Below are 25065 nucleotides of genomic sequence, written 5' to 3' on the forward strand. Positions count from 1 at the left end.
ACCAAAAGTAAAAGTACTAAAACGTTTGAAAATAGCAGATCTACAAGCTCACAACACGTCGCATCGCTTGTAGATCTGCTATTTTCAAATAGCCTAGGTATAAAATATGGCTAAAGTGGTTAATGTATGTTTTATAATATAATAATGTATATCTGCAAAGTAGCTAGTAACTAAAGTTTTCAAATAATTGTATTGGAGTAAAAGTATAATATTTGCCTCTGAGGTGTAATGGAGTAGAAGTAAAAGTGCTGAAATGTTTAAATAGTCCAGTAAAGTAAAAGTACCTCAAAATTGTACTTAAGTACAGTACTTGAGTAAATGTACTTTACACCACTGTATACAACCATATATTATTTGTATTTTGTTCTCAAAAGCCTGATTCATCCATCAGCCCCCCCCCCTTTTTCTCCCTCACTGGACAATATTCAATCGAACTGCCAAAAGATGGCGCTGTTGCCACACTGGAATGATAGGAGTGGGGGTGGGGGTGTGTGTGTGTGTGTGTGTGTGTGTGTGTGTGTGTGTGTGTGTGTGAAATGTCTCTCTGAATGCTAAGAGATGATGGCCTGTTTTCCAATACTGTCACCTCCCTATTCCCGATTTTCTTTTCATTAGTAGCTGTTTAGGAAAGGATTTGGGCAGGCAAGCATCGCTTCATACATAATGTTCACAAGGATAGCAGAATAATCCCGGTGATTATCAATTACAATCCTCAGCCTTTTTCCAGAATGCACCGCTGATTCAATAACACTGCCTTTTTTATTACGCTCTGTATTCCGTTTCAGCTCGCTCGTTTACATGATTTTACACTGGGGACTCAATGTAAATCTCCCCACAGCCCATTCAAAATTACACAGTTTGCATGTATTTTGCACGGCAATGAAACCTATACAACACACAAGGCTGCCTCCTCTTGACTGCAAATATCTGCCATATTCTTTCATAGCCCCAGGCGATGGCTAAGTGGGGTTCAGAGATCCCCTCTGCGACTGCCCTGAGCACTGTTTGGCTTGTGAATTATTAATAAAGATAGGATTTTTTTGCTGTTATTATCTAGTGCGGGGAAAGCTGTAAGATCCCAGATACTTATTGAATGGTCACAGGTTTTCATTGTTTTTCCCCCCCCCTTCACGTGTTGTGTTTGAGTTGCTCAGCTCTAGATGGAGATGGTTTACATCTCCAGGAACATCTGAACTGTGTTTCAAGTCTGGCCAGTCACACACACATGCGCACACGCACACACACACACACACACACGCACACGCGTGCACACACACGCACGCACACGCACACACACACACACACACACACACACACACACACACACACACACACACACACACACACACACACACACACACACACACACACACACACACACACACACACAGTATATGCCCTGTTCATGGTCAGAATAACTTTGAATCTCTCAGTGTAGATAAATCTATACTGCATCGATCTATTTTGATGGTGGAAAATGACAGACGGCAAAGAAAGAACAACAACATACAGTACATAGGTGAGATGTACTGTGCCATATATACCGTCTGCTCTAAACAAAGGCATGAAGCACAGGCAGGAGAGAGCTGTGTGCGAGTCAATCCCAGGCGACGCGGGTCGCACACAAGTCACCAGGAACATAGCCTTTGAACCAGCTATACCTTCCCAAAGTATATTGTGCTGCAGCTTTTTCTCAGTCACATGTTGTTTTTTGTTGATACTTACTCAGATGGCAGTATGGTACCGTGAAATACAGTGTGCTGGAAGAGCTAAATAATGCCCATAAAACCAATCTTTAAAAGAGAAACATGTCAATAAAATATGCCCTCCAGATAAGGCCCATAACAGTCTTATTCTCTTCAAAAAGCATTATTTCCTGCTTTGTTGCTATATTATAGCAGAAAGTGAGAGGGCACCAAACAGAGAGAATGATACGATATGCATTGGATTTAAACATGTATTCATATGGTTTGTCTCTTGGCTCAGTGATTTGTAGTGTCCCTGTTAAAACTCTGCTTTTCCTTCAACCACTTTCAAGCTTATGTCCCTATTTTGGGGCATGTCGTTGTAGCCAGAACCTTTCAAAAAAGAAACATTGTCCAGCGAAAATAGCAGATCTACAAGGCGTTGTGAAGCGCTGTGAGCTTGTATTTCGGCTATATTTTCCTTATGACTAAAAATATATAGGGCTTAAAATGTTAAAATGCTTATTTTTATAGTTAAAAAAATCGTATACTGTACATACAGTACAAACTACTGCATCTACATTGGTCCGATTCATAGATTGATTGATCGTTACGTACATCTTGCTTGTATGATCTGCTATTTTTGAATAGCCAAAGTGTAAAATAATGCTTTTTTCAAATCAAAAAGTGACACAGATGCGTTCCAGGTCTCAATAGGTTAATGGGAACGTGATACCCTGAAAATCATCCTATGGGAGGAAACGCATCATATGGGAACAGAGGCGGTAAACGTTCTACAGAATTCATCTATGGCCCCAATTGGCTTGAATTAAAAATCTATGTTTAGAAGGCGATATTGGCAACTACAGGCTGCCAGTGCCCAGAGCAGCGTCTAATAAATAAACAATTTGGGTTTCGGAGTGGAGTCATTTCAAAAGTCCATTAATGTTTTATCAAGATTTTGTCTCTCGAGGCATGCTTCCTTTACGCTCTCTATTTAGTCCACTTCCTGCAGGTTCCTGCATTCTTTTTTTATCCAGTAAGTGCTCAGGTTGAATGACAAACCATATGGCTGCTGCTGCTAGACAAACATTTTAGCAACATTTCACAGAGAAGGTAAAAAAAGACACATCTTATTAGCAGCGGTGGAAAGTAACTAAGTACATTTACTCAAGTACTGTGCTTAAGTACCCTTTTGAGGATTTTTTACTTTACTGGACTATTTCAAAATTGCAGTACTTTTACTTCTACTCCACTACCTTTCAGAGGCAAATATTATACTTTTACTCCACTACAATTATTTGAAAACTTACGTTACTAGTTACTTTATAGATTTTGATTATTATTACAAAACCTACATTAACCACTTCAGCCACTACATACATTTTGGCCATTTGAAAATAGCCGATCTACAAGCTCACAATGCGTCGCGATGCGACGCATTGTGAGCTTGTAGATCTGCTACTTTCAAAAGATGTTTATACATTTGAGTACTTTTACTTTTGGTACTTAAGTACATTTTGACACCAACACTTTTGTACTTTTACTCAAGTACATTTTGAATTCCGGACTTTTACTTGTAACAGAGTATTTCTATATTGCAGTATTGAATGATACTTTTACTTAAGTAAAGAAATGTAGTACTTTTTCCCAACACTATTATTAGCAACTATTGCCTATTAGCAACATTTTGAAAAAGTGGAGAAGCACTCCATCTTCCAAGTACAAGAAAGTGCCGAGAGGAAGGGAGACCTTAGTGGTCAATCAATATTGACTGTGATCTTATCTCATGTTATCAGGATTAAAATTCAAATGTCAACCATACTTAGTGTGGACACTGGGAGATTAGAGACCTCTATTTGGCAAGGTTGGAGTTAGGGTTAGGGGCCGTGGCAGGGCTGAACGGCTCCTGTGCCAAGCACCACCTGCACCACCTGCATTCATTATTAACCCATTAAGACCGGGAACGCATCTGTGACATTTTAAGATTTCTTTGGCTATTCAAAAATAGCAGATGCCGTGCTATGAGCTTCTTGGAAATGTTGTGCAAATCTTTGAATATATACACTGTATATACGTTTTAAAGCGAAAATTTTTAACTCCGATCAGTGCTTCTGGGGGTCCCTGGAACAACATATTTTGAGATGGGGGTCCGTGGCCAAATGCATATGATTTTGGGGTCCTTGACATGGAAAAGTTTGAGCACCACTGATATAGCAACATACCTACATACCTACCATATATTAGGATTTAGAAAACATTTTGAGATATGTATTTGGCCGCAGACCCCCATCTCAAAATGCTTTGTTCCAGGGACCCCCAGAAGCAAAGATTTGAGTTACAAATGTTGTCTTTAAAAAATTTATATTCAAAGATTTGCTTTTTTTTTTTTTTTTAATAGCAGATCTACAAGAGCTTGTATATCTTCTATTTTTGAGTAACCAAAGAAATCTTAAAATGACACAGATGCTTTCCCGCGGTCTTGATGGATTAAGCCAAGAGTATTTGTTTCTGGGAAGCATGAAGATTCGCTGCTATGTTTTACAGCCAGTAATGACTGGCAACATTTTCCTTGTCAGAATATGAGCCATTCATTACATTGTTAGCAGATTAGCAAATAGCGGGGGACAGTTTTGTTGGCGCATCTCTTTTTATAGCTTATGGTTTCTCAATGTTGACTTTCAGAGAAAGGAGAAGACCATTTTGCTTCAGATAGCTCTTACATCTGATAATTTTTACTTTACTGGAGTATTTCAAAATTTCAGTACTTTTACTACTCCACTACCTTTCAGAGGCAAATATTATACTTTTACTCCACTACAATGATTTGAAAACTTAAGTTACTAGTTACTTTATAGTTTTGGATTATTATTAAAAAACATACATTAACCACTTCAGCCCTATACATTTTGGCCATTTGAAAATACACGATCTACAAGCTCATAATGTGTCGCGATGCGACGCATTGTGAGCTTGCGGATCTGCTATTTTCAAAAGATTTGTATACATTTGAAAACTTGAAATGGGACATTCTGCATAATGAATACTTTTACTTTTGGTACTTTAAGTACATTTTGATACCAATACTTTTGTACTTTTGTAGTACATTTTGAATTGAGAATTGAGATTGCCCACTGTAGGTCTATGCTGTGAGTGTTTGTCAAATGGTTTGCATCAGACCTCTATAAAGGGATATTTCACTTTCAAAAAGAATTTGGGTCATTTTATCATATACTCAGGCTTTTGGTAGCACCCCGGACCGTATTTAAGTTGCTTGATTCTGTATTTATATATTTGATATTAATTTTATCAGACACGCCCTCTTCCTATACAAACCCATTGTAACTTCAAACTCCATTTTAAACCATGATAGATTCATCGAACACACCCGTCCTTGGCTCTGGTGACTCATAGTGCCCTCCTAAAACGTGAGGGGGCCGTGTTTTTTCAATTACTGTTTTCATTTTTTTGTAATACTTTTTGGGGAAAATGAAAACAAAATAATATGATACATTTTCTTTATAAAATTAATGAAAAAAGTAATAAAAAAAAAAAAAAAAACCTCAGTCACCAGAACGGAGGACGGGTGTTTCCGATGAATCAATCATGGTTAAAATGGGGTTTGAAGTTACAATGGGTTTGTATAAGAAGGGGGCGTGTCTGATAAAATTAATATCAAGTAGACGATAAAATGACCCAACATTTTTTTTTAAGTGAAATATCCCTTTAGTCTTACTCTAAAGCATTATTTATGCATGGGCAAAAAAAAAAAGTGTTGAAGCATCGCGCGTCACAAATGTGAGGATATGACCTTCTATGAACCATTCAGTGCTCAAATGTCTTTGGAATATTCAGCGAGGCAGCCATCAGCGTTGAAGTGCTAATCACACTAATGCTAAATCTACAATCAACAGGGCTCTGCTCCACATCCAGACTGATACATAATTCCTTTTAAAAAGACCTTTTGAAATGAAACACGATGTCAGTCCACAAGAGTAGTTTCAGCGCCGTTTCAGAAATAACACTGAAAATGCATATCATACTATTCACATACATTGGGGTCAGAATGAGGTGGAATCCATAGCAACATTTAAGGTGAGAAAACAATACAACCAGGTTCTCACAGGAGATACTAGTGGTTAAAAGTAGTTAACCCATTTAGACCAGGAAATAATCTGTGTCATTTTTATTCAAAAATAGCAGATATACAAGCTCATAGTGTGGCACCAAGTGCTGCGCTACGAGCCTTTAGATCTGCTATTTTAAAAAAAATCATGAAAATATGTGCAAATCTTTGAATATATATTTTTTTAAAGCAAACATTTTTAACTCAAATCTTTGCTTCTGGGGGATTCTACAGATGTCCTCTAAATCCCAACAGTTTTTTGAAAAAAACCTATGTTGCTATAATAAGTGGTTCCCAAACTTTGTTCATGTTAAGGACCACCATTATATGTATCTGTCCGCGGACCCGCATCTCAAAATGCTGTTGTTCCGGGGACCCCCCAAAAGCAAAGTTTTGAGTTAAAAATGTTTGCTTTTAAAAATATATATTATTCAATGATTTGCAAACATTTTCACGATTGTTAAAAAAAATAGCAGATCTACAAGCTATGAGCCTGTAGGCCTATATCTGCTATTTTTGAATAGCCAAAGAAATCTAAAATGACAGAGATGCGTTCCCGGATTGCATGGGTTAAAAGTATCAGCGGCGCTCCTTGGATCAAACAGGATAAAACATGAGAGAACATTTAAGGTGAACTTCGATCTCCATGGAGGCTTAACCATGGAGTAGTGATATAGAGCAATTGTCTCTGGAGAAAACGCCACTTTAAAGTGACACCCAGGGCTGCACAATGATGAGATTGATAAAGTTGGGGGGGGGGAATTAACCATAGACATAAAAAGGTTAGACGCTGCGTCGGATTCTAGGGCGTATGTCTCTGCGGGTGCCATACTGTATTGGGCAAGGGGGAGTTCAAAAGAGGCAACTTGGAACTCGGTAGAACTCCACTGAAGGAACAGACATGTGACTGCTGCTAGGAAAAAATGCCACATGTCGCCATTTGTGAAACAGTAGAAAACCGCAAATTAAGTTGGGTTTTTTTTGTGTGTGTTTTTTGTTTTTTTTCTTCATATTAACACATGGTGACATGGTTAGTTTGTGTGCAGTAACAGTTTAATTGGGATGAGATTGGTTCAGAAGGAAGATGTGTTCGTGCTCAGGGAGGCACATTGAGGATACCCAATTTGGTATCGACAGCCATCATTTTATGTTATCGTCATTAGTTGTGTCTCAATTTTACAAATTGAGGCTTCCATCACCACGCTACTTATTACAGAGTGGCAACACGGCGAAAGTTGTGCGAAGCAGTTATCTTCCAGAGATGTTTTGTTATTTTACTTAATTAATTAATTAATTTACTAAACCTACTGCTCTGCTACTTTGATGTTATAATTGCTTTCAACTGTCTCGTAAAGGGAGTGTTACAGTATGTGTTGTGTTTCAGTGCCATTCAAATATGGAACAGAGACTGTCAGCGTCTCAAACCCATTTCATTTGTATTTGCTGTTTTTGTAAAACAAAACTAAAAATTAAAAAACAATGATGGTCGATTAGTTAAGTCTTTCAAAGTTGATAGCAATGGAAGTTTTTTGGTTACATTTTTTAAATAATAAATATGTATTTAATTGACAAAAAAATTCCATAGATACAGTAGCTGTGTTCTGACCTGAATAGCATGATGAGTATGATGGATAGACAGTAAAGGCAATTCTGCAACTTGGCCTGAATATTTTATGTATATTGTCTAGTATCTCAGTGACTGGAGACAGACATGTTTTGTGACTATTACTGTTACTTGGATTAGATACAAGTATTTTGGTATGAAAATAAGCATTTTAGATGAAACCAAGTATACTAGATCTATAATATGAATCTGTAATCTGCATCAAAGGTGTGGTTTAATGACATTTTGCAAGATTTCTATGCCAGTATCAGAAACATCAAAGGAGATGCAGGCAGAGCTGCACAATGAGACCAATCAGCATCTATCTCATATGTCAAAATCTAAACGTAAACATCGCATAGCAACCACATTGTTTGTGCAGACAGGTGGGACTACTGGTACTTTCTTGTAATTCTTTTTGACTTGTAATGACATTATTATTAAAAGCATGTTTTATCAAAGCCATAACTCACTCTAACAACAACTACTACACCCGGTGTCATTGTTTTCAAAAGACTCCCGTTTCCGCCCATTCAGAATAAAACACAATCCCGGAAACTAAAACGGGAGTCAGCAGCATTTTCAAAAATCTCCTTTTTTAGGGTTTCTAAAATTCCAGAGTAATGTGGATGGATGCTAGGCATAATCGTAGCAATGAATTATGCACTTTAAAACACAGCACATTAGTGTTGACGGTACCCTAACAGACGTCATCCGTACAACCACCTTGTCAGTGGTGTAAAGTACATTTACTCAAGTACTGTACTTAAGTACAATTTTTTCTACTCCACTACATCTCAGAAGCAAATATTGTACTTTTACTCCACTACAATTATTTGAAAACGTTAGTTACTTTGCAGATATAAATTATTACATTGTAAAACATTTGAGTACTTTTCCCACCACTGTTGTTTTGTTTGTGTGACATACCTTCCTCACACAGCAGGCCCTGCCTCCCATAGGGGCAGAGACACACAGCCTCCAGTGGGGACTTGGGGATGCAAGTGGCTCCGTGACCGCAGGGGTTCTGCTCACAGGCGCTGAACTGGCACAGCCGCCCGGCATAGAGCGCCGGACACTCGCAGAACCAGCCCTCCGCATCGCTAAACACACAGATGACACAGATGGAGAGATCATTAGGACACTGATGAAAAAGCATCTGGATCTGGATGACAGTACCGCGTATACATCTCTTATGCAAGGGCCAGGGGTGGCCTTAATGATCTGGGGGCCCGTTTCAAGAGCTCATATGGGGCCCCCATATGCACCCCCCCGCAAAAATAATTTGTGGACTGAAGTTGGTTTGCTTCCACAATCCATAATGATGCATTTTCAAACTAAAATAACTAGGCTATCTGCACTTCCACCATGGACAGACAGCTAAAACATCTCACTCACATGATTCACTTGAGCTGAGCCCTGATTTAATCAGATCTACATCCTCTTCTTGCATGAAATTCTTGGACGTCGGCCAGCCGGAGGCGGGCCCCGGTCTGGGATGCGAGTAAAAAAATAAAAAAATAAAAATTGAAACGGTTGAAACATAGGAAAGACCGCCACTGGCAAGGGCTCCTCCGGAACACACAATGAGAGGGGTGATAAAAGCTGTTGATAAGAGTGGAAGCAAACTTGTGAAAGACGAAGAGGGTGCAAGGATCTTCATGGCCTCTATTCTGCAAACAGCCTGATAAACACGTTTTGGGCATTATGGGCCCTATCTTGCCAAAAATTATTAGGTATTTTTTATTATTTTGAAAAACATTTAAAATAGTGAAATTAGCCGATCTACATCGACGCGTGGTGAGCTTGTAGATCGGCTATTTGCACTATTTCAAAATGTTTTTCAAAATAGTAAAGAATGCCTAATACGTTTCGGCATAAGGCATAAGGCAAGACAGGGCCTTCATATACTTTGCGTGTAGGAAGATGAGCCTGGTGTGAGATGGACCTTTTACTAGTGAAAGAAATTAGCAAGAGTCATGTTATGGATTTATTCCAGCAAGTAAACACTACAACGACAGAGACAGATAGCCGACCTAAAGCTCACATCAATGTGATGTGTTGTGAGCTTGAAGATCTGCTATTTTTTTTAAATGTTGACCTATAATGACAAGCCCAAAATAAGGACGCCAGTTTATGTGTCCACTTTTTCACAGAGAGAAAGCACATGGATGCTTCATATAACCAATACTTGTTTTTGAAGTGTTTTAAATTCTTTTGTGTGCTTTATCTTCAGGCAAAGAGCAGAGTGTGGACCACCATGAAAAGTAATATTCAGACAGAGACATTACAATATGCTCCAAGATGTAAACAACTTTCAGAAGTATGATATCAGACACAGGAAGCTTTGGTGGGCTTTCAGATCCATAAATTAATGATGCACTTTGAGACGCTGCACTGCAAAATTAATATTTTTGCTCCTCCAGAAACCGGCTTCTGGAAAATGAAATATTTACGTCCTCTATCAGTAGAATTGAGAATGGTTGGACATGACTGCAATGAAGTACCCAAATATGGAGAAGTCATGTCATACAATACTATCTCCAGTACATGAGCATTAATGGCCTGAAAATGTCCATTACAAGACATGTTCGTGTCCAAACTGTCAGTGCTGTCCCACAGTAGCTTCCATGTCCCAGATACATAGATTGTCCTAATACAGTAGTTCAATTTTAATGTGAGAACTGAGATGTGACTCTCTCACTGCCGTTTATCTGAGAAGGTTTGCCTTGAAAACATAAATGTTGATGGCATTAAAGAGTCCAAATTGTCTCTCTGTTTCTATCGATGGGAAAGACTTTTTTTTTTTTTCTCACTTGTATCGATTGAACTCAAGACGAGATCTCGCAAGGTCCATTTTAGAGTGGATTCGTACCTTGACTGTGTAATCACCTTGGAGGACTTTGTAGGTTGCTTGACCTGGCATTACAGAAATGTATTTCTGTAGATTTGTCCTACAATTGTGTACCCAAGTAGACAAAACCCGGAAAACCGTGGAATTGCTGGTCTCCTTTTGTTTTAATCCGCATTCTACGAAACTTAACATACAATGCTTCAGAACAAAGAGACGGCTTTGATTGCAAACCATTTACGAAATCACAGGTTTGCTGCATTTCTCAGGTATTACCTAATGCCATTATTGTTTCGTTTGATCACAGAACAATGATGGCACAGCTTCCCAAATCAAAAGAACACGCCGTGCACAATCTCACCATGACATTACTGATGACAAATAACCATTCATTTATGGGAAGCACAGCAATGGTCTTCAGATGTATAATAATTGCTACTGACTGTGGTGGTCTCATAGAATGAGAAAGACAAAATAAATTGCTAGGATCACAGAGATATTGAGTTTAGCTGGATATGAATGCATGACTACGGTATACATGTTAGAGACAAAAATAATAATTCAACCGGCTGTGACTTGGATTTAAAATGTCTGGCTGGTACATTTCATCTTCGTCTTACTTTTTTTAGCATGCAAAAGCAACAGATAATAGGATATTCTGTTTTTCAAAGGTGTTTATCAAATTGTTGATAAGGGAAAAGGAGCAAAGTCAACAAACACTCGAGTTTTAATTGCTCTAATCGAAAACATTAACCCATTCAAACCGGGAACGCATCTGTCATTTTTAGATTTCTTTGGCTATTAAAAAAATAGCAGATATAGTGCCGCGCTATGAGCTTGTAGATCTGCTATTTTTAGAAAAATCGTGAAAATGTGTGCAAATCTGTAAATATATTTTAAAGTAAACAGTTGTAAAATGTTTTGTTCCAAGGACTCCCAGAAGCATTCAAAGTTTTGCACACATTTTCAGGATTTTTCAAAAATAGCAGATATACAAGCTCATAGCGCTATGAGCTTGTAGATCTGCTAATTTTGAATAGCCAAATAAATCTTAAAATGACAAAGCTATGCGTTCCCGGTCTTAATGGGTTAAGAGGCAGCAAAAGGTTATTTCAATTTTGCCCAGAGGCGATCACTTTGATTACAACATTCTGGGTAATGTTTGTATAAGCATCTGAACATGCAATTTATATTAATGCATCTTTATATAAACACCTAATTTCCCCGCAAATTGCACAGGGTTGGTACTTGTATATAAACAAATACAATTTTTGATTAAGACTTCACTTTTCATTTGTGTCTGAAATTTTGAATACATTATCAGTACTGTTCGTCAACGAGGCGAAGGCCTCGTTCACAAAATGCTCCGAAGATTGCACTATTTGGGGGAAATTGCTTCCTCATTAAGCTACAGCTCAGAAACCAAAAGAATGTAATCTGTGATGACATCAAGAGGCACAGCTGGAAGCATCACCACTGACAATTAATTGGATTCGAACAATGTTCCAAATAAGATTCACACAGTAATTGCACTAACAGGGTTATATGGGCTCTCGGAACATTTTTACCAAGAAAATGACCATGGTTATTTTCATTGACTTGTCTCTATCATTTCCAAATCATTCACAGTGGAACTGTACATTGGTCTGCCATGGCAGATAAGGGAGTGGACAGATTTTCGGATATTATTGCCTAGAGGAAGGCTGTGGCAAATCTTCACAAGTACAAAATGAACTGTCTTGAGGCATAAGAGTCATTTAGAATACTTTAATTCGGTGATAGTCAGTGAAATTATTTCAACAATTTGTAAGCCAAAACCTGAGTGCTGTAGTGACTTGGGCCTCCAGCTTGTGCTCGCGCACGCACATACACACACGCAATCCTACTCACGCACACGCACACGCACACGCACACGCACACACACACACACACACACACACACACACACACCAACCATATGATGCATCGCATACTCCTCATCACATAAATCTCTCTTTCCCTGTTGCATGGCTCTCCGTTCTCCCTCTCTCCAAAAACTATTTTACAGCCCAAAGGAGTGAATATCAGGAGAAAACACAGCGGCCAAGTACCAACTGAACTAAGTGGTCCTCTGGTGTGTCTTTCACACATACTGTAATCCTGAGGCAGGAAACTCCACGATGGAATGTTCTCTCCAAGAGTTAAAATGCCCAGTTTGGGCAACTAACCAGGGAAAGAGCGTTATCCTATAAGAATTCCCATTATTCTTATAACCACTGAAAGCCCTATTCCTATAAACCTACTTAGCTGTACGTTAAACCATTATAGACATGAGGCCGATTCTACAAATGCCTTCTAAATCAGTAGTTTAGGGGGGTCCCCAGCTAAATGAGTTTGTACAGCATCAAAATCCTAGCACAATACCTAGCACAAAATCTCCCCGTCACAAAATCTGTGGCCAAATACATATCAATATGGGGGGACTAATATACTAATATACATTGTATGACCATGAAAGTGACTGATTTTAGATGAAAATACATTCATTTCGGTGAGCAACAGTCAATCAACAACCTATAGGCTTAACAGTCTGCCCGTCAGAAGAATGTTTCAACCTTGCCGATAAAAACAACGAACAACGCTACTTTCACATTAAAGCGTGAAAAGGAACTCTTGTTGCCCAGACAGCAACTTCTTGCTGAACTCAGTCAGCGGAGCTCAACTCCAGAACTCTCTCCCGTGTAATGCACGTAAAACACAACTTTATATCCTTCACCTTAAAGAAAATGTGAGGAGACACTCTCTTGCTACCGCTTGTCTGAAGCCCGACTCCGGTTACCACGGTAACCCATGTCGGCGGCAGCGTGACCTGATCTCCAACCGGAGAAAACATCTCCGCTTCCGCTGTGCGAGACGCCATCCTCATCCTTGGGTTACAAGGGGTCCGAGTCCACAATAAATAAAACCATGATTACAATGGACTTCAAGCCAGCCAGGACCAGAAGCTCTGGAACTATTACTAGAACCTTTAAACCTCTGAACCCCCCTGCTGCTCCTCTGCCGTGCCCCACCAGCCCCTCACAACAGCCCTGGATACTCAGCGTACACGCCTCAGGGTCAACGGTAATCTGGCTTCTTTGTCCGTGGCATTTTAACCCATCGAGACCTGAGGGACGACTCTACAAACGCCTTCTAAATATCAGTAGTTCTCACACTTTCAAGATTTTTCAAAAAATGTTCAAAAATAGCAGATGTACAAGCTCGCAGCGCGGCACAAAGTGGATAGCTTGTAGATCTGCTCATTTTGAATAGCCAACGGGAAAAAAATCTAAAATGACACAGATGCTATCCCGGTTTTAATGGCTTAACCCATTAAGGCCTGAGGTTCCGATTCTACAAAATGTCTTCTAAATCCTGCTTCTAAAACAGTTTTTTGAAAAAAACTCATGTTGCTATATCAGTGGTTCTCAAACTTTTTCATGTCAAGGACCCCCAAAATGTACATGTATTCGGCCGCGGACCCCCATCTCAAAATATTTTGTTCCAGGGACCCCCAGAAGCAAAGATTTCAGTTACAAATGTTCGCTTTAAAAAGGATATATTCAAAGATTTGCACACATTTTCTTGATTTAAAAACAAATAGCAGATCTACAAGCTCGTAGTGCTGCTATTTTTGAATATAGCCAAAGTGTAAAATAATGCTTTTTAGCTCAAATCTAAAAATGACACAGATGCGTTCCCGGTTTCAATGGGTTAATAGTGACAGTTTCATTATCTGCTTTAACAGTGACAGTAAACTCTCTAAGCATCCAAAATCGATTCTGTACAGATGGTTAAAGGCATTCCACCAAGCACGCAATTTTTCCTCTAGATTGGTGGAGAAATGGCCAATCTTAGACAGGGCTGTTACCTGCTATTCCAGCAGCTGATGTGCACAATTGTACACCGTTTCCACAAGAAAAGATATAATACCACATAATGATATTTACTTTTGTTTATTTTAATTTTGTATTGTTTTACTTTCTCAGTTCATCTCATTCATTAGTACATATTCTTGCCATACTAAAAATCAGAATTATACTCAATAAAGCAGTAATTTATAAGGTCTCTATTGTGCTTGTATTCTGTTACAACAGTAAACAATGCATAACCATCCCCGACTTGATTGACAATTCACTTCCTTCATACATCAAATAAGAGGACAAAGGTTTCGCTTTAAAAAAATATCAGCCATATTCTCTGCAGTTCTTTTGCTTTTCATCTACTGCTTTTGTTTTGGATCAGTGTGGATCAAAGACAAACTTGAGAAAGTGTGCGGCATAGGTACTTCTTGATCCTGTTTTACTGCATCACTGATGGAAACAGAGGCTCCCCAAATGAATTTCACTGTGCTTACAATAATTACTAAAATGTGTCAAGGCACCATACAAAATCATTTGATTAACCCATTTAGACCGGGAAAGAATCTGTGTCATTTTTTAAATTTCTTTGGCTATTCAAAAATAGCAGCTATACAAGCTCGTAGCGCGGCACCGAGTGCTGCGCTACGAGCTTGTATATCTGCTATTAAAAAAATAAAAATAATAAAATGTGTGTAAATCTTTGAATATATATATTTTTAAAGCGAACACAATCTTTGCTTCTGGGGGATTCTACAAATGTCTTCAAAATCCTAACAGTTTTTTTTTTAAATGTATTTGGCCGTGGACCCCCATCTCAAAATATTTTGTTCCAGGGACCCCCAGAAGTTGTAACAGAGTTAAACATTTAAAAAAATATATATATATATATATTCAAAGATTTTCACAAATTGTCAGGATTTTAAAAAATATATAAGATATACAAGCTCATAGCGCGGCACTCGGTGCCGCGCTATGAGCTTGTAGATCTGCTATTTTTGAATAGCCAAAGAAATCTTAAAATGACACAGAAGCGTTCCCGGTCTAAAAGGGTTAAAAACAAAAGGAACCTCACATACGCAGCAAAATCCTGAGTGTTAATTAAACCCAGAATGTAAAAATGAACCCGTGAGGGTGTATTTATGTTGGAGGAAAAAAAGCCTTTTGAGTCAGTTGTCCTTCAAAATTCAAAGACTCTTTGTAACGAGCAACTCTCCAACAAGATGTATTCTTCAGGGATCATAACGTGCAAGCTCTTGCAATTATGTTGCACTGTTTATTTCAAAATAAGGAATAAAATAATGATTCATAGGGCCTTGAGTTGTTTTACTCTGTTCTTTGGGAAAAACAAAAAATAAAATAGAGAGCACTGCGGAACAAGACAATATTTGATATTTCATAGTGACTGCTGTGTGTTTATTCAGCAAACTGCTGAGAATAAGGTCACTACAGAAATGTTTTATCCCTGCAAGTATACCATGAACGTAATTCTCCTGTTTGTTCTCATTAGGGGCTCAATGTTGATGCTGGTTTGAACCCCAGATTTTTTGTTTTAGTGCTGTTTGTTTCTCTCCAGATGCACTTATTTCCGTGAGATGGTAGAGATATGACATTTTGAAATATGAAACCAAAGATTGGAGGTTTGTGTGCATTAGCTGCACAACACATACTATATGACCCCAACAGTCCTGACGGGGGTGCTTGCTATAATTGAAGGAAAACAACTTCTATGGCAGCGAATGCTGGGACCCTGAAACCAACCCTGCAGAAGTCTCTGGGCGGGTGCTACACCAGAAGGTTGCGTGCAGTACCCTAAACCATTCAATCCAGGAACACATCTGTGTCATTTTAGATTTCTTTGGCTATTAACACATTGGGTGCCAGAGGTTTATTAAAATATTATACGTTGAGTGCCTGCATTTCTTCCATCCACTCGCGTTATACGTTTCGTGCTGTGAGAAGCCCAGACGCGGAAGTGCATGTAAACAAAGCGTGCGTGCGAGACGGCGGAGGGTCCCGACTAACGCCTGGAACAATAATATTTCCAACGCGACCCTCCATTGCAGCGTGATCGCCGATCGAAAACGGCTCGTTTCCACCACATTAAAAAGAAATGGAGATATTAAGCTTTTAGTCAAGGAGATAACATTGAAAACGCCGACCGGAAGGATTTTTGACATGGAGCCAGATCCAGCCTCTTCTTCTCAGAAACTCCTTGGGTGATGTCAAAGTTTCGTTTTAGCGCCCCACGTGGCCCACATGTATAAAAATAGAATTGGGTCAAAAACGGTCCGGACCGTTTTCGGCACTTCTCGTTTGGACCCTCAAAAACGGTCCGGACCGTTTTTGGCATTCAATGTGTTAAAAAATAGAAGAAATACAAGCTTGTAGATCTGCTATTTTTGAAAAATTGTGAATATTTTTGAAAATCTTTGCTTCTGCTGGGGGTCCCTGGAACAAAATATTTTGAGATGGGAGGGTCTGCAGACAAAAACATTTTGGGTGGTCCTTGACATGAAAAAAGTTTGAGAACCACTGATATTATAGCAACATAAGTAAAAACATTTTTTAAAGGGATTTAGAAGACAATTGTAGAATCCCCAGAAAAGCAAAGAAAAAATCGTTTTAAAAAACATATATATTGAAAGATTTGCAAATATTTTCACGATTTTTCCCAAAAAATTGCAGATCTACAAGCTCATAGCACGGCTATGAGCTTGTTTACTATTTTTTGAATAGCCAAAGAAATCTAAAATGATATGGATGCGTTCCCAGATTGAATGGGTTAACAAGCAGGTCAACAAACAATCAGCGAGAGTGAACATGTTACCAACAAGAATCTGTATGAGGGAACACCAAGGGTGAGCGAGACAATAGCAGCCAGGAGAATGAGACTAACACATCAAGAACTGTCAGCCAGCAAATTGGTGCTGTGGGGACCAACACACGCCGGGCACCGGTCACAAGGACTAGTCACGAGGAGCGCAAAGTAGCTTACAGAAGAGCTGGCCAGATGTATGGAGGGGACGATGGAGGGCTCGTCTGAGGACGACCTAGAGAGACTTAGAAAGGTCATAATTCCTACTCAATGATTCCGATTAACATGAAACACACTACAGATACTGTATCCATCTATCTTCACTCCATAAATTAGCCTCAAGAACTACTTAAAGTATACTAGGTAAGATCACCGATCTGTGTGTATACACACATACTCCCCTTCCCCTCTCTGACAGGTATCAAAGTGATTGCTGTCTTTGATGCTTAATTGATTAGAGAGAGCACTAACGAGCACCGAACGAGTTTGACACTTTTATGGCCCAGTCAATCAACTCAGTGCACAACTCCTATGAAGTTCAAAGGGAGCAATTAACAGCTCCCCCCCTCGCCCCACAGACAGAGGCGTCCCTGCAAGGGATGAATGTCAACATAAACAGTGGAATGTCAACATAAACAGTGGAACAAAACCAAAATACAGCCAGAGGGATGTGTCTTTCTGCAGGAAAACACCCCAACATAATTATATAGTGGCTGATAGAGGGAAAAAATGCAATATTTTTTTTTTAAATTTAGGCTCAAAGTGACATGACCCACTGGCAGTATCCTCATGGCCCACAGGTTGAGAACCCACTGCATTAGTGCACATTTGACCGTTTCTATTGTTAAAGGGATATTTCGCTTTCAAAAAAACTTTTGGTCATTTTATCATCTACTCAGGCCTTTGTGATCCCCCCAGACAGTTTTTAAGTTGCTTGATTCATTATTTAGATATTTGATATTCATTTTATCAGACACGCCCCCTTCCTATACAAACCCATTGTAACTTCAAACTCCATTTTAACACATTGGGTGCCAGAGGTTTATTAAAATATTATACGTTGAGTGCCAGCATTTCTTCCATCCACTTGCGTTATAAGTTTCGTGCTGTGAGAAGCCCCGACGCGGAAATGCATGTAAACAAAGCGTGCGTGCGAGACGGCGGAGGGTCCCGACTAACGCCTGGAACAATAATATTTCTAACGCGACCCTCCATTGCAGCGTGATCGCCGATCGAAAACGGCTCGTTTCCACCACATTAAAAAGAAATGGAGATATTAAGCTTTTAATCAAGGAGATAACATTGAAAACGCCGACCGGAAGGATTTTTGACATGGAGCCAGATCCAGCCTCTTCTTCTCAGAAACTGCTTGGGTGATGTCAAAGTTTCGTTTTAGCGCCCCACGTGGCCCACATGTATAAAAATAGAATTGGGTCAAAAACGGTCCGGACCGTTTTCGGCACTTCTCGTTTGGACCCTCAAAAACGGTCCGGACCGTTTTTGGCATTCAATGTGTTAACCATGTTAGATTCATCAAAAACACCCATCCTTGGTTCTGGTGACTCACCCTGCCCTCCTAATGCGTGAGGGGGCCGTGTTCTTCCGATTACTTTTTTCATTTATTTAATTTAAAAAATGTATTGTATTTTATTTTTTTCATTTTCCAAAAAATATATTAAAAATGAATGAAAAAAGTAATTGAAAAAACACGGCCCCCTCACGCATTAGGAGGGCAGGATGAGTCACCAGAACCAAGAACGGGTGTTTTTGATGAATCTAACATGGTTAAAATGAAGTTTGAAGTTACAATGGGTTTGTATAAGAAGGGGGCGTGTCTGATAAAATGAATATCAAATATCTAAATAATGAATCAAGCAACTTAAAAACTGTCTGGGGGGATCACAAAGGCCTGAGTAGATGATAAAATGACCAAAAGTTTTTTTGAAAGTGAAATATCCCTTTAAGTCAATAAAAGGAACAAGGCCACATTTGGAAACATCTTTATCCCCTTTGCCCAATAACATTCTCTCAGCTCTCTGACCATTTATGTATTCTTATAGACTGCATTAAGCCAGAAGCAATATAGAACTTTATCTTGCTTGAGATTTGTTCTAATATGTGAGCTCATGTAGCCTATTATGCTTTTATGGTGTAATAGTGTCAAATTACTGTGATGCTATTGGGCGTGATGGGCTCGATAGCTTATGAAGTTATATACAGTAGTTTACCGTAACAGATTACATTTCCATATAAAGGGCAACCACACTGCACAGTCTTAACCCATTAAGGCCTAAGGCCGATTCTACAAATGTATTTCTTTCTGAAAAGACGCATGTTGCTATATCAGTGGTGCTCAAACCTTTTCATGTCGAGGACCCCCGAAATTATATGTATTTTCCCGCGGACTTCCATCTCAAAATATTTTGTTCCAGGGATCCTCAGAAGCAAAGATTAAAAATGTTAAAAATGTTCGCCTTTAACACATTACTTTTTTTGTCTTTTTTTTTTTCAATGTATCCACACAGAACCAGAGATATCACGATCCAAAGATTTCTAGCTCCATTCACTCCTTGGTTAACTTATTACTTTAAAATCCTGTATCTCGGCTCCTGTGTACTTTTTTTTTTACCATGTTATTTTGGGAAAAACATGCTATTTTATACTGGCTGCAATTATGGAACGGATTACCGCAATCGGATTATTTTTTTCCACGATTCTACGAGACTCCTGTGTGTGTGTAATGAGGGGATCACCGTGAGGACGGTGATCACGGAAAATATTTTGTGACTACTTTTTTTTAACATTGCAAACAATGCTGGCAGTGGGGGAAGTAAAAAAATAAAAACCCTCTGGCAGGGAATGTGTTAAGGAATATATTTGCACCGATTTTCAAGAAAAAAAAATAGCAGATCTACACGCTATGAGCTTGTATATCTGCTATTTTAAAAAAAAAATTATCCCACCATTTTGTAACCATTTTTCACCCGGTGCCAATTATCTAAGTGATCCTGGGCGCTACACTCCCCCCGCCAGCCTCATCTGCTATTTTTTAATAGCCAAAGTATAAAATAATGGTTACAGTGGTTACTCCATGATTTCATGATTTACATGAAACATACTACAGATACTGTATCCATCTATCTTCACTCTATAAATTATCCTCAAGAACTACTAAAGTCTGTCTGACTAGATTTTCTACCATTTGGAAATGTAGTGGTTGTGGTTAAAATCTAAAATGACACGGACACTTTCCCGGTTGTAATGGGTTAAGACAAGGCTATTCTTTAACCCTGGATTAAAATTTAGCCCTGAGTTATCTTAATCCCTTTACACAAACATTATTAACCCAGCAGGGTTTGGCTTAACCTCGAGTGGAGCGATTCACACCATGGGCCCTCGTTCATCCAGGTTATGTCTGTTGGAAAAGTGCTACAAAAACACTTATATAAAATATATCGTCTAGTACTAGTCTAAAGTCAATTCAATGCATTGATTTCTGAATGATCTTGTCAAGAATACAACTGATTTGGCCGTTTATTTCTTGTCATTAATCTAAAAAGAGAATCACTTGCCAAATTTTCCCATGCACAGTATGGGCCCTATCTTGTGCGGCGCCATTATGCCTAATCGTATTAGGCATTTTTTATTATTCTGAAAAAACATTTTAAAATAGTGAAAATAGCCGTTAAGACGCGTTATTTTAAAATTTTAAAAATTAAAAATTAAAAAAAGCGTAATAAATGAGATATAATAGGCATAATGGATAAGATGCCACACGAGATAGGGCCCTATGTCTTTAACCTATATTATTATCTCCTAGGCTAAATATGAACATCTAAAGCACTTCAGCAAGTAAATGACTGGTAAGATTCTTAGCCTAACTGTATCAGACAGGGTTGAAGTAAGTGGTTAAACTGAGAATGCTGACAGGTTGGTCGACTGTTGCAGCTTTCTCAGTGGCTAATGAAAAAAAAAAAAGACATCTACTTCTTTGGGCTACTGGCAGTGTGCAGAAGAAATGTGGTGCTGATCGGTCGAGCGATTTGCGAGATTAGATCCGGACACACACGAGCACACACAGGCACAGACAGACGCACACACGCGCACACACACACACACACACACACACACACACACACACACACACACACACACACACACACACACACACACACACACACACACACACACACACACACACACACACACACACACACACACACGTCTGTGTACATAATATATTTCATCTAATTATTGATGACTTATGAATTAGTCAGATATATCATGGTTTGAATTTATTACGGAACCGTAATTATACTATTTGCTGTCATAATCTAAGATGTTCAGATCTAAATTAGTGGCAAAAAAACTCTAGGAGTGAGTCTAAAATTGGATGCACATATTTTGGACTGAGCACTGATGCTCATGCTTAAGCCTAATTGCAGCTCTGTCGGACGGCAGTGCCGCGCGCCGAAAATAGCAGACCTACAAGTGGATGCGACGCGTCGTGAGCTTGTAGGTCAGCTATTTTCGACATACGACACTGTCGTATGTCGAAGTATGAGACGGGCATTACCTATATTCATACCTGGGAGCTCGTCTACTGCTGGCCACCAGGTAACCCTGGCAATGGTGGTTAAGTGCATTGCTCAAGGGCTGGTCCACTTCACATAATGTGCAATTTACAACACTAGTCCATACCCGGGGTTGTGCGCACTCAGAGTATTACGTATTACGATGTGTACTCAGTATTATGCTAAGTTTAAGAGGAGGCTGCTCATTTGATCATGGCTGTGTGTAACGACCCGGGCAAGTCATTATACCACAACCATGAGAAAAGTCCATGCTTACATTGTTTCAGGCAGCTAAGCTATTTGTGCCAATAACACAAAGTTCATGCGAACATTGTGCTTGTGAATAAACGCTCTGTGCGAGCGCTATGAGCTTGAAGTACTGCTATTTTTTTTATCCCACGATTTTGTAAACGTTTTTCACCCGGTGCCAATTATGTAAGTGATCCTGGGCACTACACTCCCCCCGCCAGCCTAAGGAGCCCAGGGCCGAGCTCATGCCTCCTTCAATGCATGAGAGCCAACTGACATTCTTGTCACCTGACAGGGGGGAGTTTCCCCGGTAGGACGTAGCGCGTGGAAGGAACACGTTATTCCAACCAGTTCCCTTCCCCTCCATCAGGCGCCCCGGCTGTCATGGGGGAGGCGTTATAGTGACCAGGATTACTACATGTTTTTGTGAGGGTATCAACTACCCTAGGAGACACGGGGAGAACATGCAAACTCCACACAGAGTAGGCCCTTTCGCCAACCCCAACTAGGGTATGGGTGCTGATGACGCGGAGGAGAAGACACGCCCCCGTGGGAATCGAACCCAGGACCTTCTAGCTGTGAGGCGACAGCGCTACCGACTGCGCCACCGTGCCCCCAAAAGCATATTTTTCAACTGAAAAAGTTCAAAGCACATTCAGTTTGAAGTGTCACACGAAAGGAAGCGGAAGCATAAATTAGGTTTATAAGTGTCCTTGAGAAAGACCCCGACTTGATTACTTGTTGCTCTGGGTAAGAGTGTCTAAAATGGAAAAAATACAAAGCACTAAATGCTTTGATGAAATAATGATCTATTCAAATGTATTACAATCACTCCCCAAGCCAGGCCAATCAACTTAATCAACTTAATGGAGTAACATCATGCTGATTTAACCCATTAGAACTGGGAAAGCATCTGTGTCATTTTACACTTTGGCGTTGGCTATTCAAAAATAGATATTTTTTATAAATAGTAGGGCTGGGACTCGATTAAAATAATTAATATCATTCATTATAGGCTTTGTAATTAATTCATCGAAATTAATCACATTTTAATTGCATATCAATATTTGACCTGAGAAGCCATATTTTTTTCAATTCAAATGGATTTTGATATACAAGTGAATCAATGAATAGCAACAACATAGTTTATTTTTTTTATCAAGGTGGTACTAAACAGATCAGTGCAATTTTAGGAATATATTCAGATTCAGGTAGCCAATATAAATTCAAGGACATTCTGTAAACTCAAGCACAAGTAAAACACAATACTTTCCAACTACACAATACTTTCAAGTACACTCCAGAACAGTGGAAACCTAACCATAACCCTGACCATTAGAAAAATAAAATAAATAAAGAAGTCTTCAATGACATTATTTGTCCAATATCCTGTATGAACAAACCAAACTAACAAAAACAAAACTCTCTGTTGCTTAAGTGGCCTTGACAGTAAGTCAGTAAGTCAACTTTGTTGATTTACCAACATTTTAGTTACTCCATATTGATTAAAAAAATACCAAAAATAAAACCTTTCAGTCAAACTCTCCCTCAATATCCTTGGCCAAAATAATAAATGTATGATCAGCGGTATGATCGGTAGGCCTATGCCTGAAACTAGTCCAGTGACAAGGTTCACACAGGTTCTGTGGTGCAAAAATAAGCGTGATTAAAATGCGTTCTTTTTTTTGTGCGTTATTTTTTCTGTAATTAATGAATCGCAATGAATCAGTTAAAGTCCCAGCCCTAGATATATATAAAAATGTGTAGAATCGGCCTCAGGTCTTAATGGGTTAAGCAGTGACAGGGCTGAGATGTGAGGTGGTGATGACATTGGAACAGGAAGGAAAGAGTAAAGTTCTTTACTCTTTTCCTTCAGGTCAACGGACTGAACGGCTGACCTTAAATGTCTTGTGTGAATGAAGATGCATAAAGCATAGTCTCTGTCGGGGGGGAAATCTTTTTTGTCAAAAACTGTCCAAAGTGTGTAAATTAAAAAAATTGATGCGTTCTTTCAAATCCATCACTTGATGGCCAAGATCGCATTGATGCGTTCTTTCCAAAAATTCTTCTTTTTTTAAATTCCACAAGGGGCGACCTAACACAGCTTTGGAATGATCGATCGTCACTCAGAGAAGAAGTAGTCGGATGTGACGTTGCAGATCTACAAGCTCCCAAATTGGTGTCGCGATATGGCGCGCTGTGAGCTTGTAGATCGGCTATTCATTTATTTATTTGTATAAAAAGTTCTCCATATGGAGATACGAGGCTACTGCCAGATATTCATTACGCAGACAGATCATTGTAACGCCCACTCCGTTGCCAATGGTATTAGATGATGGGATTAGAATGACACCGGTTGCCCTTTGTTTGTATTCTCGGAGCAATTAAGATGCCAACATTAAGATGCATCCGGTTAATTGCAGCGGTTAATTGATACCATCGCGGTGTAGCAAAGAAAACATTCTGACGCCAATTTACTGGACGGGTTAAGTGGAAAGAACATTGTAAACTGGAGTAACACACACACGTACAACTGTCTGGCATGCGAGGTAAAGGGTCGTGTGCATAATAATGAGACGTACAGACCATGAATGAAGGAAGAAAGGTCAGAGGTGATTGAAAACAACTCTTCGGTTCGAGTTAGCAATTCATATCGCCACAAAGCAGATTCCTTTCATTATGTACAGTACCCTTAAGCCCTATATACAATCCATTGTACGGTGAACAGCGAAAATAGCAGATCTACAAGCTCATAACATGTCACTTCGTGACTCAATGTGAGCTTGTAGCTCTGCTATTTTCAAATAGGTATAGGTATAAAATAGGGCTAAAGTGTTTAATGTATGTTTTATAATGTTATAATTTAAATCTGCAAAGTAACTAGTAACTAAAGTTTTCATACAATTGTAGTGGAGTAAAAGTACAATATTTGCCTCTGAGATGTAGTGGAGTAGAAGTAAAAGTATTGGAAATTGGAAATACTCAAAAGTACAATTACCTCAAAATTGTACTTAAGTACAGTCCTTGAGTACATGTACTTAGTTACTTTCCACCACCGCCATATGCACACAAAGGTTTTTCGTTAGTGCGTGCGTATGTACTTGTGTACACACGTTAGACGCTCTGCCCACATTCTGTCTTAAGAGTGTTGCATTAGCACACACACCATGATATAATGATCTGTGATATTGATTTACAAAGATAAACTCAAGACAATGTAATGTGCAGCTCTATAATAACCTGATCCACTGAACCATTTTGAACTTGATTAGTGCTAATGG

At 39.2% G+C, this 25065-nt stretch overlaps 1 protein-coding gene across 1 annotated transcript in view; it reads right to left on the reverse strand.

Annotated features, from left to right (window-relative positions):
- eys (eyes shut homolog) overlaps nucleotides 1–25065 on the reverse strand; it is a gene marked incomplete at both ends in the record, with an annotated part of 383646 nt that overhangs the window by 11743 nt on the left and 346838 nt on the right. The window contains one exon of the mRNA XM_080449567.1: nucleotides 8345–8517. Within this exon, the coding sequence (XP_080305693.1) occupies nucleotides 8345–8517 (173 nt within the window). The remainder of the gene's footprint in view (nucleotides 1–8344; nucleotides 8518–25065) is intronic.

This window comes from Gymnoscopelus braueri, assembly GCF_963280865.1.
Source record: "Gymnoscopelus braueri genome assembly, chromosome: 14".
In the NCBI taxonomy this organism is placed as follows: Eukaryota; Metazoa; Chordata; class Actinopteri; order Myctophiformes; family Myctophidae; genus Gymnoscopelus; species Gymnoscopelus braueri.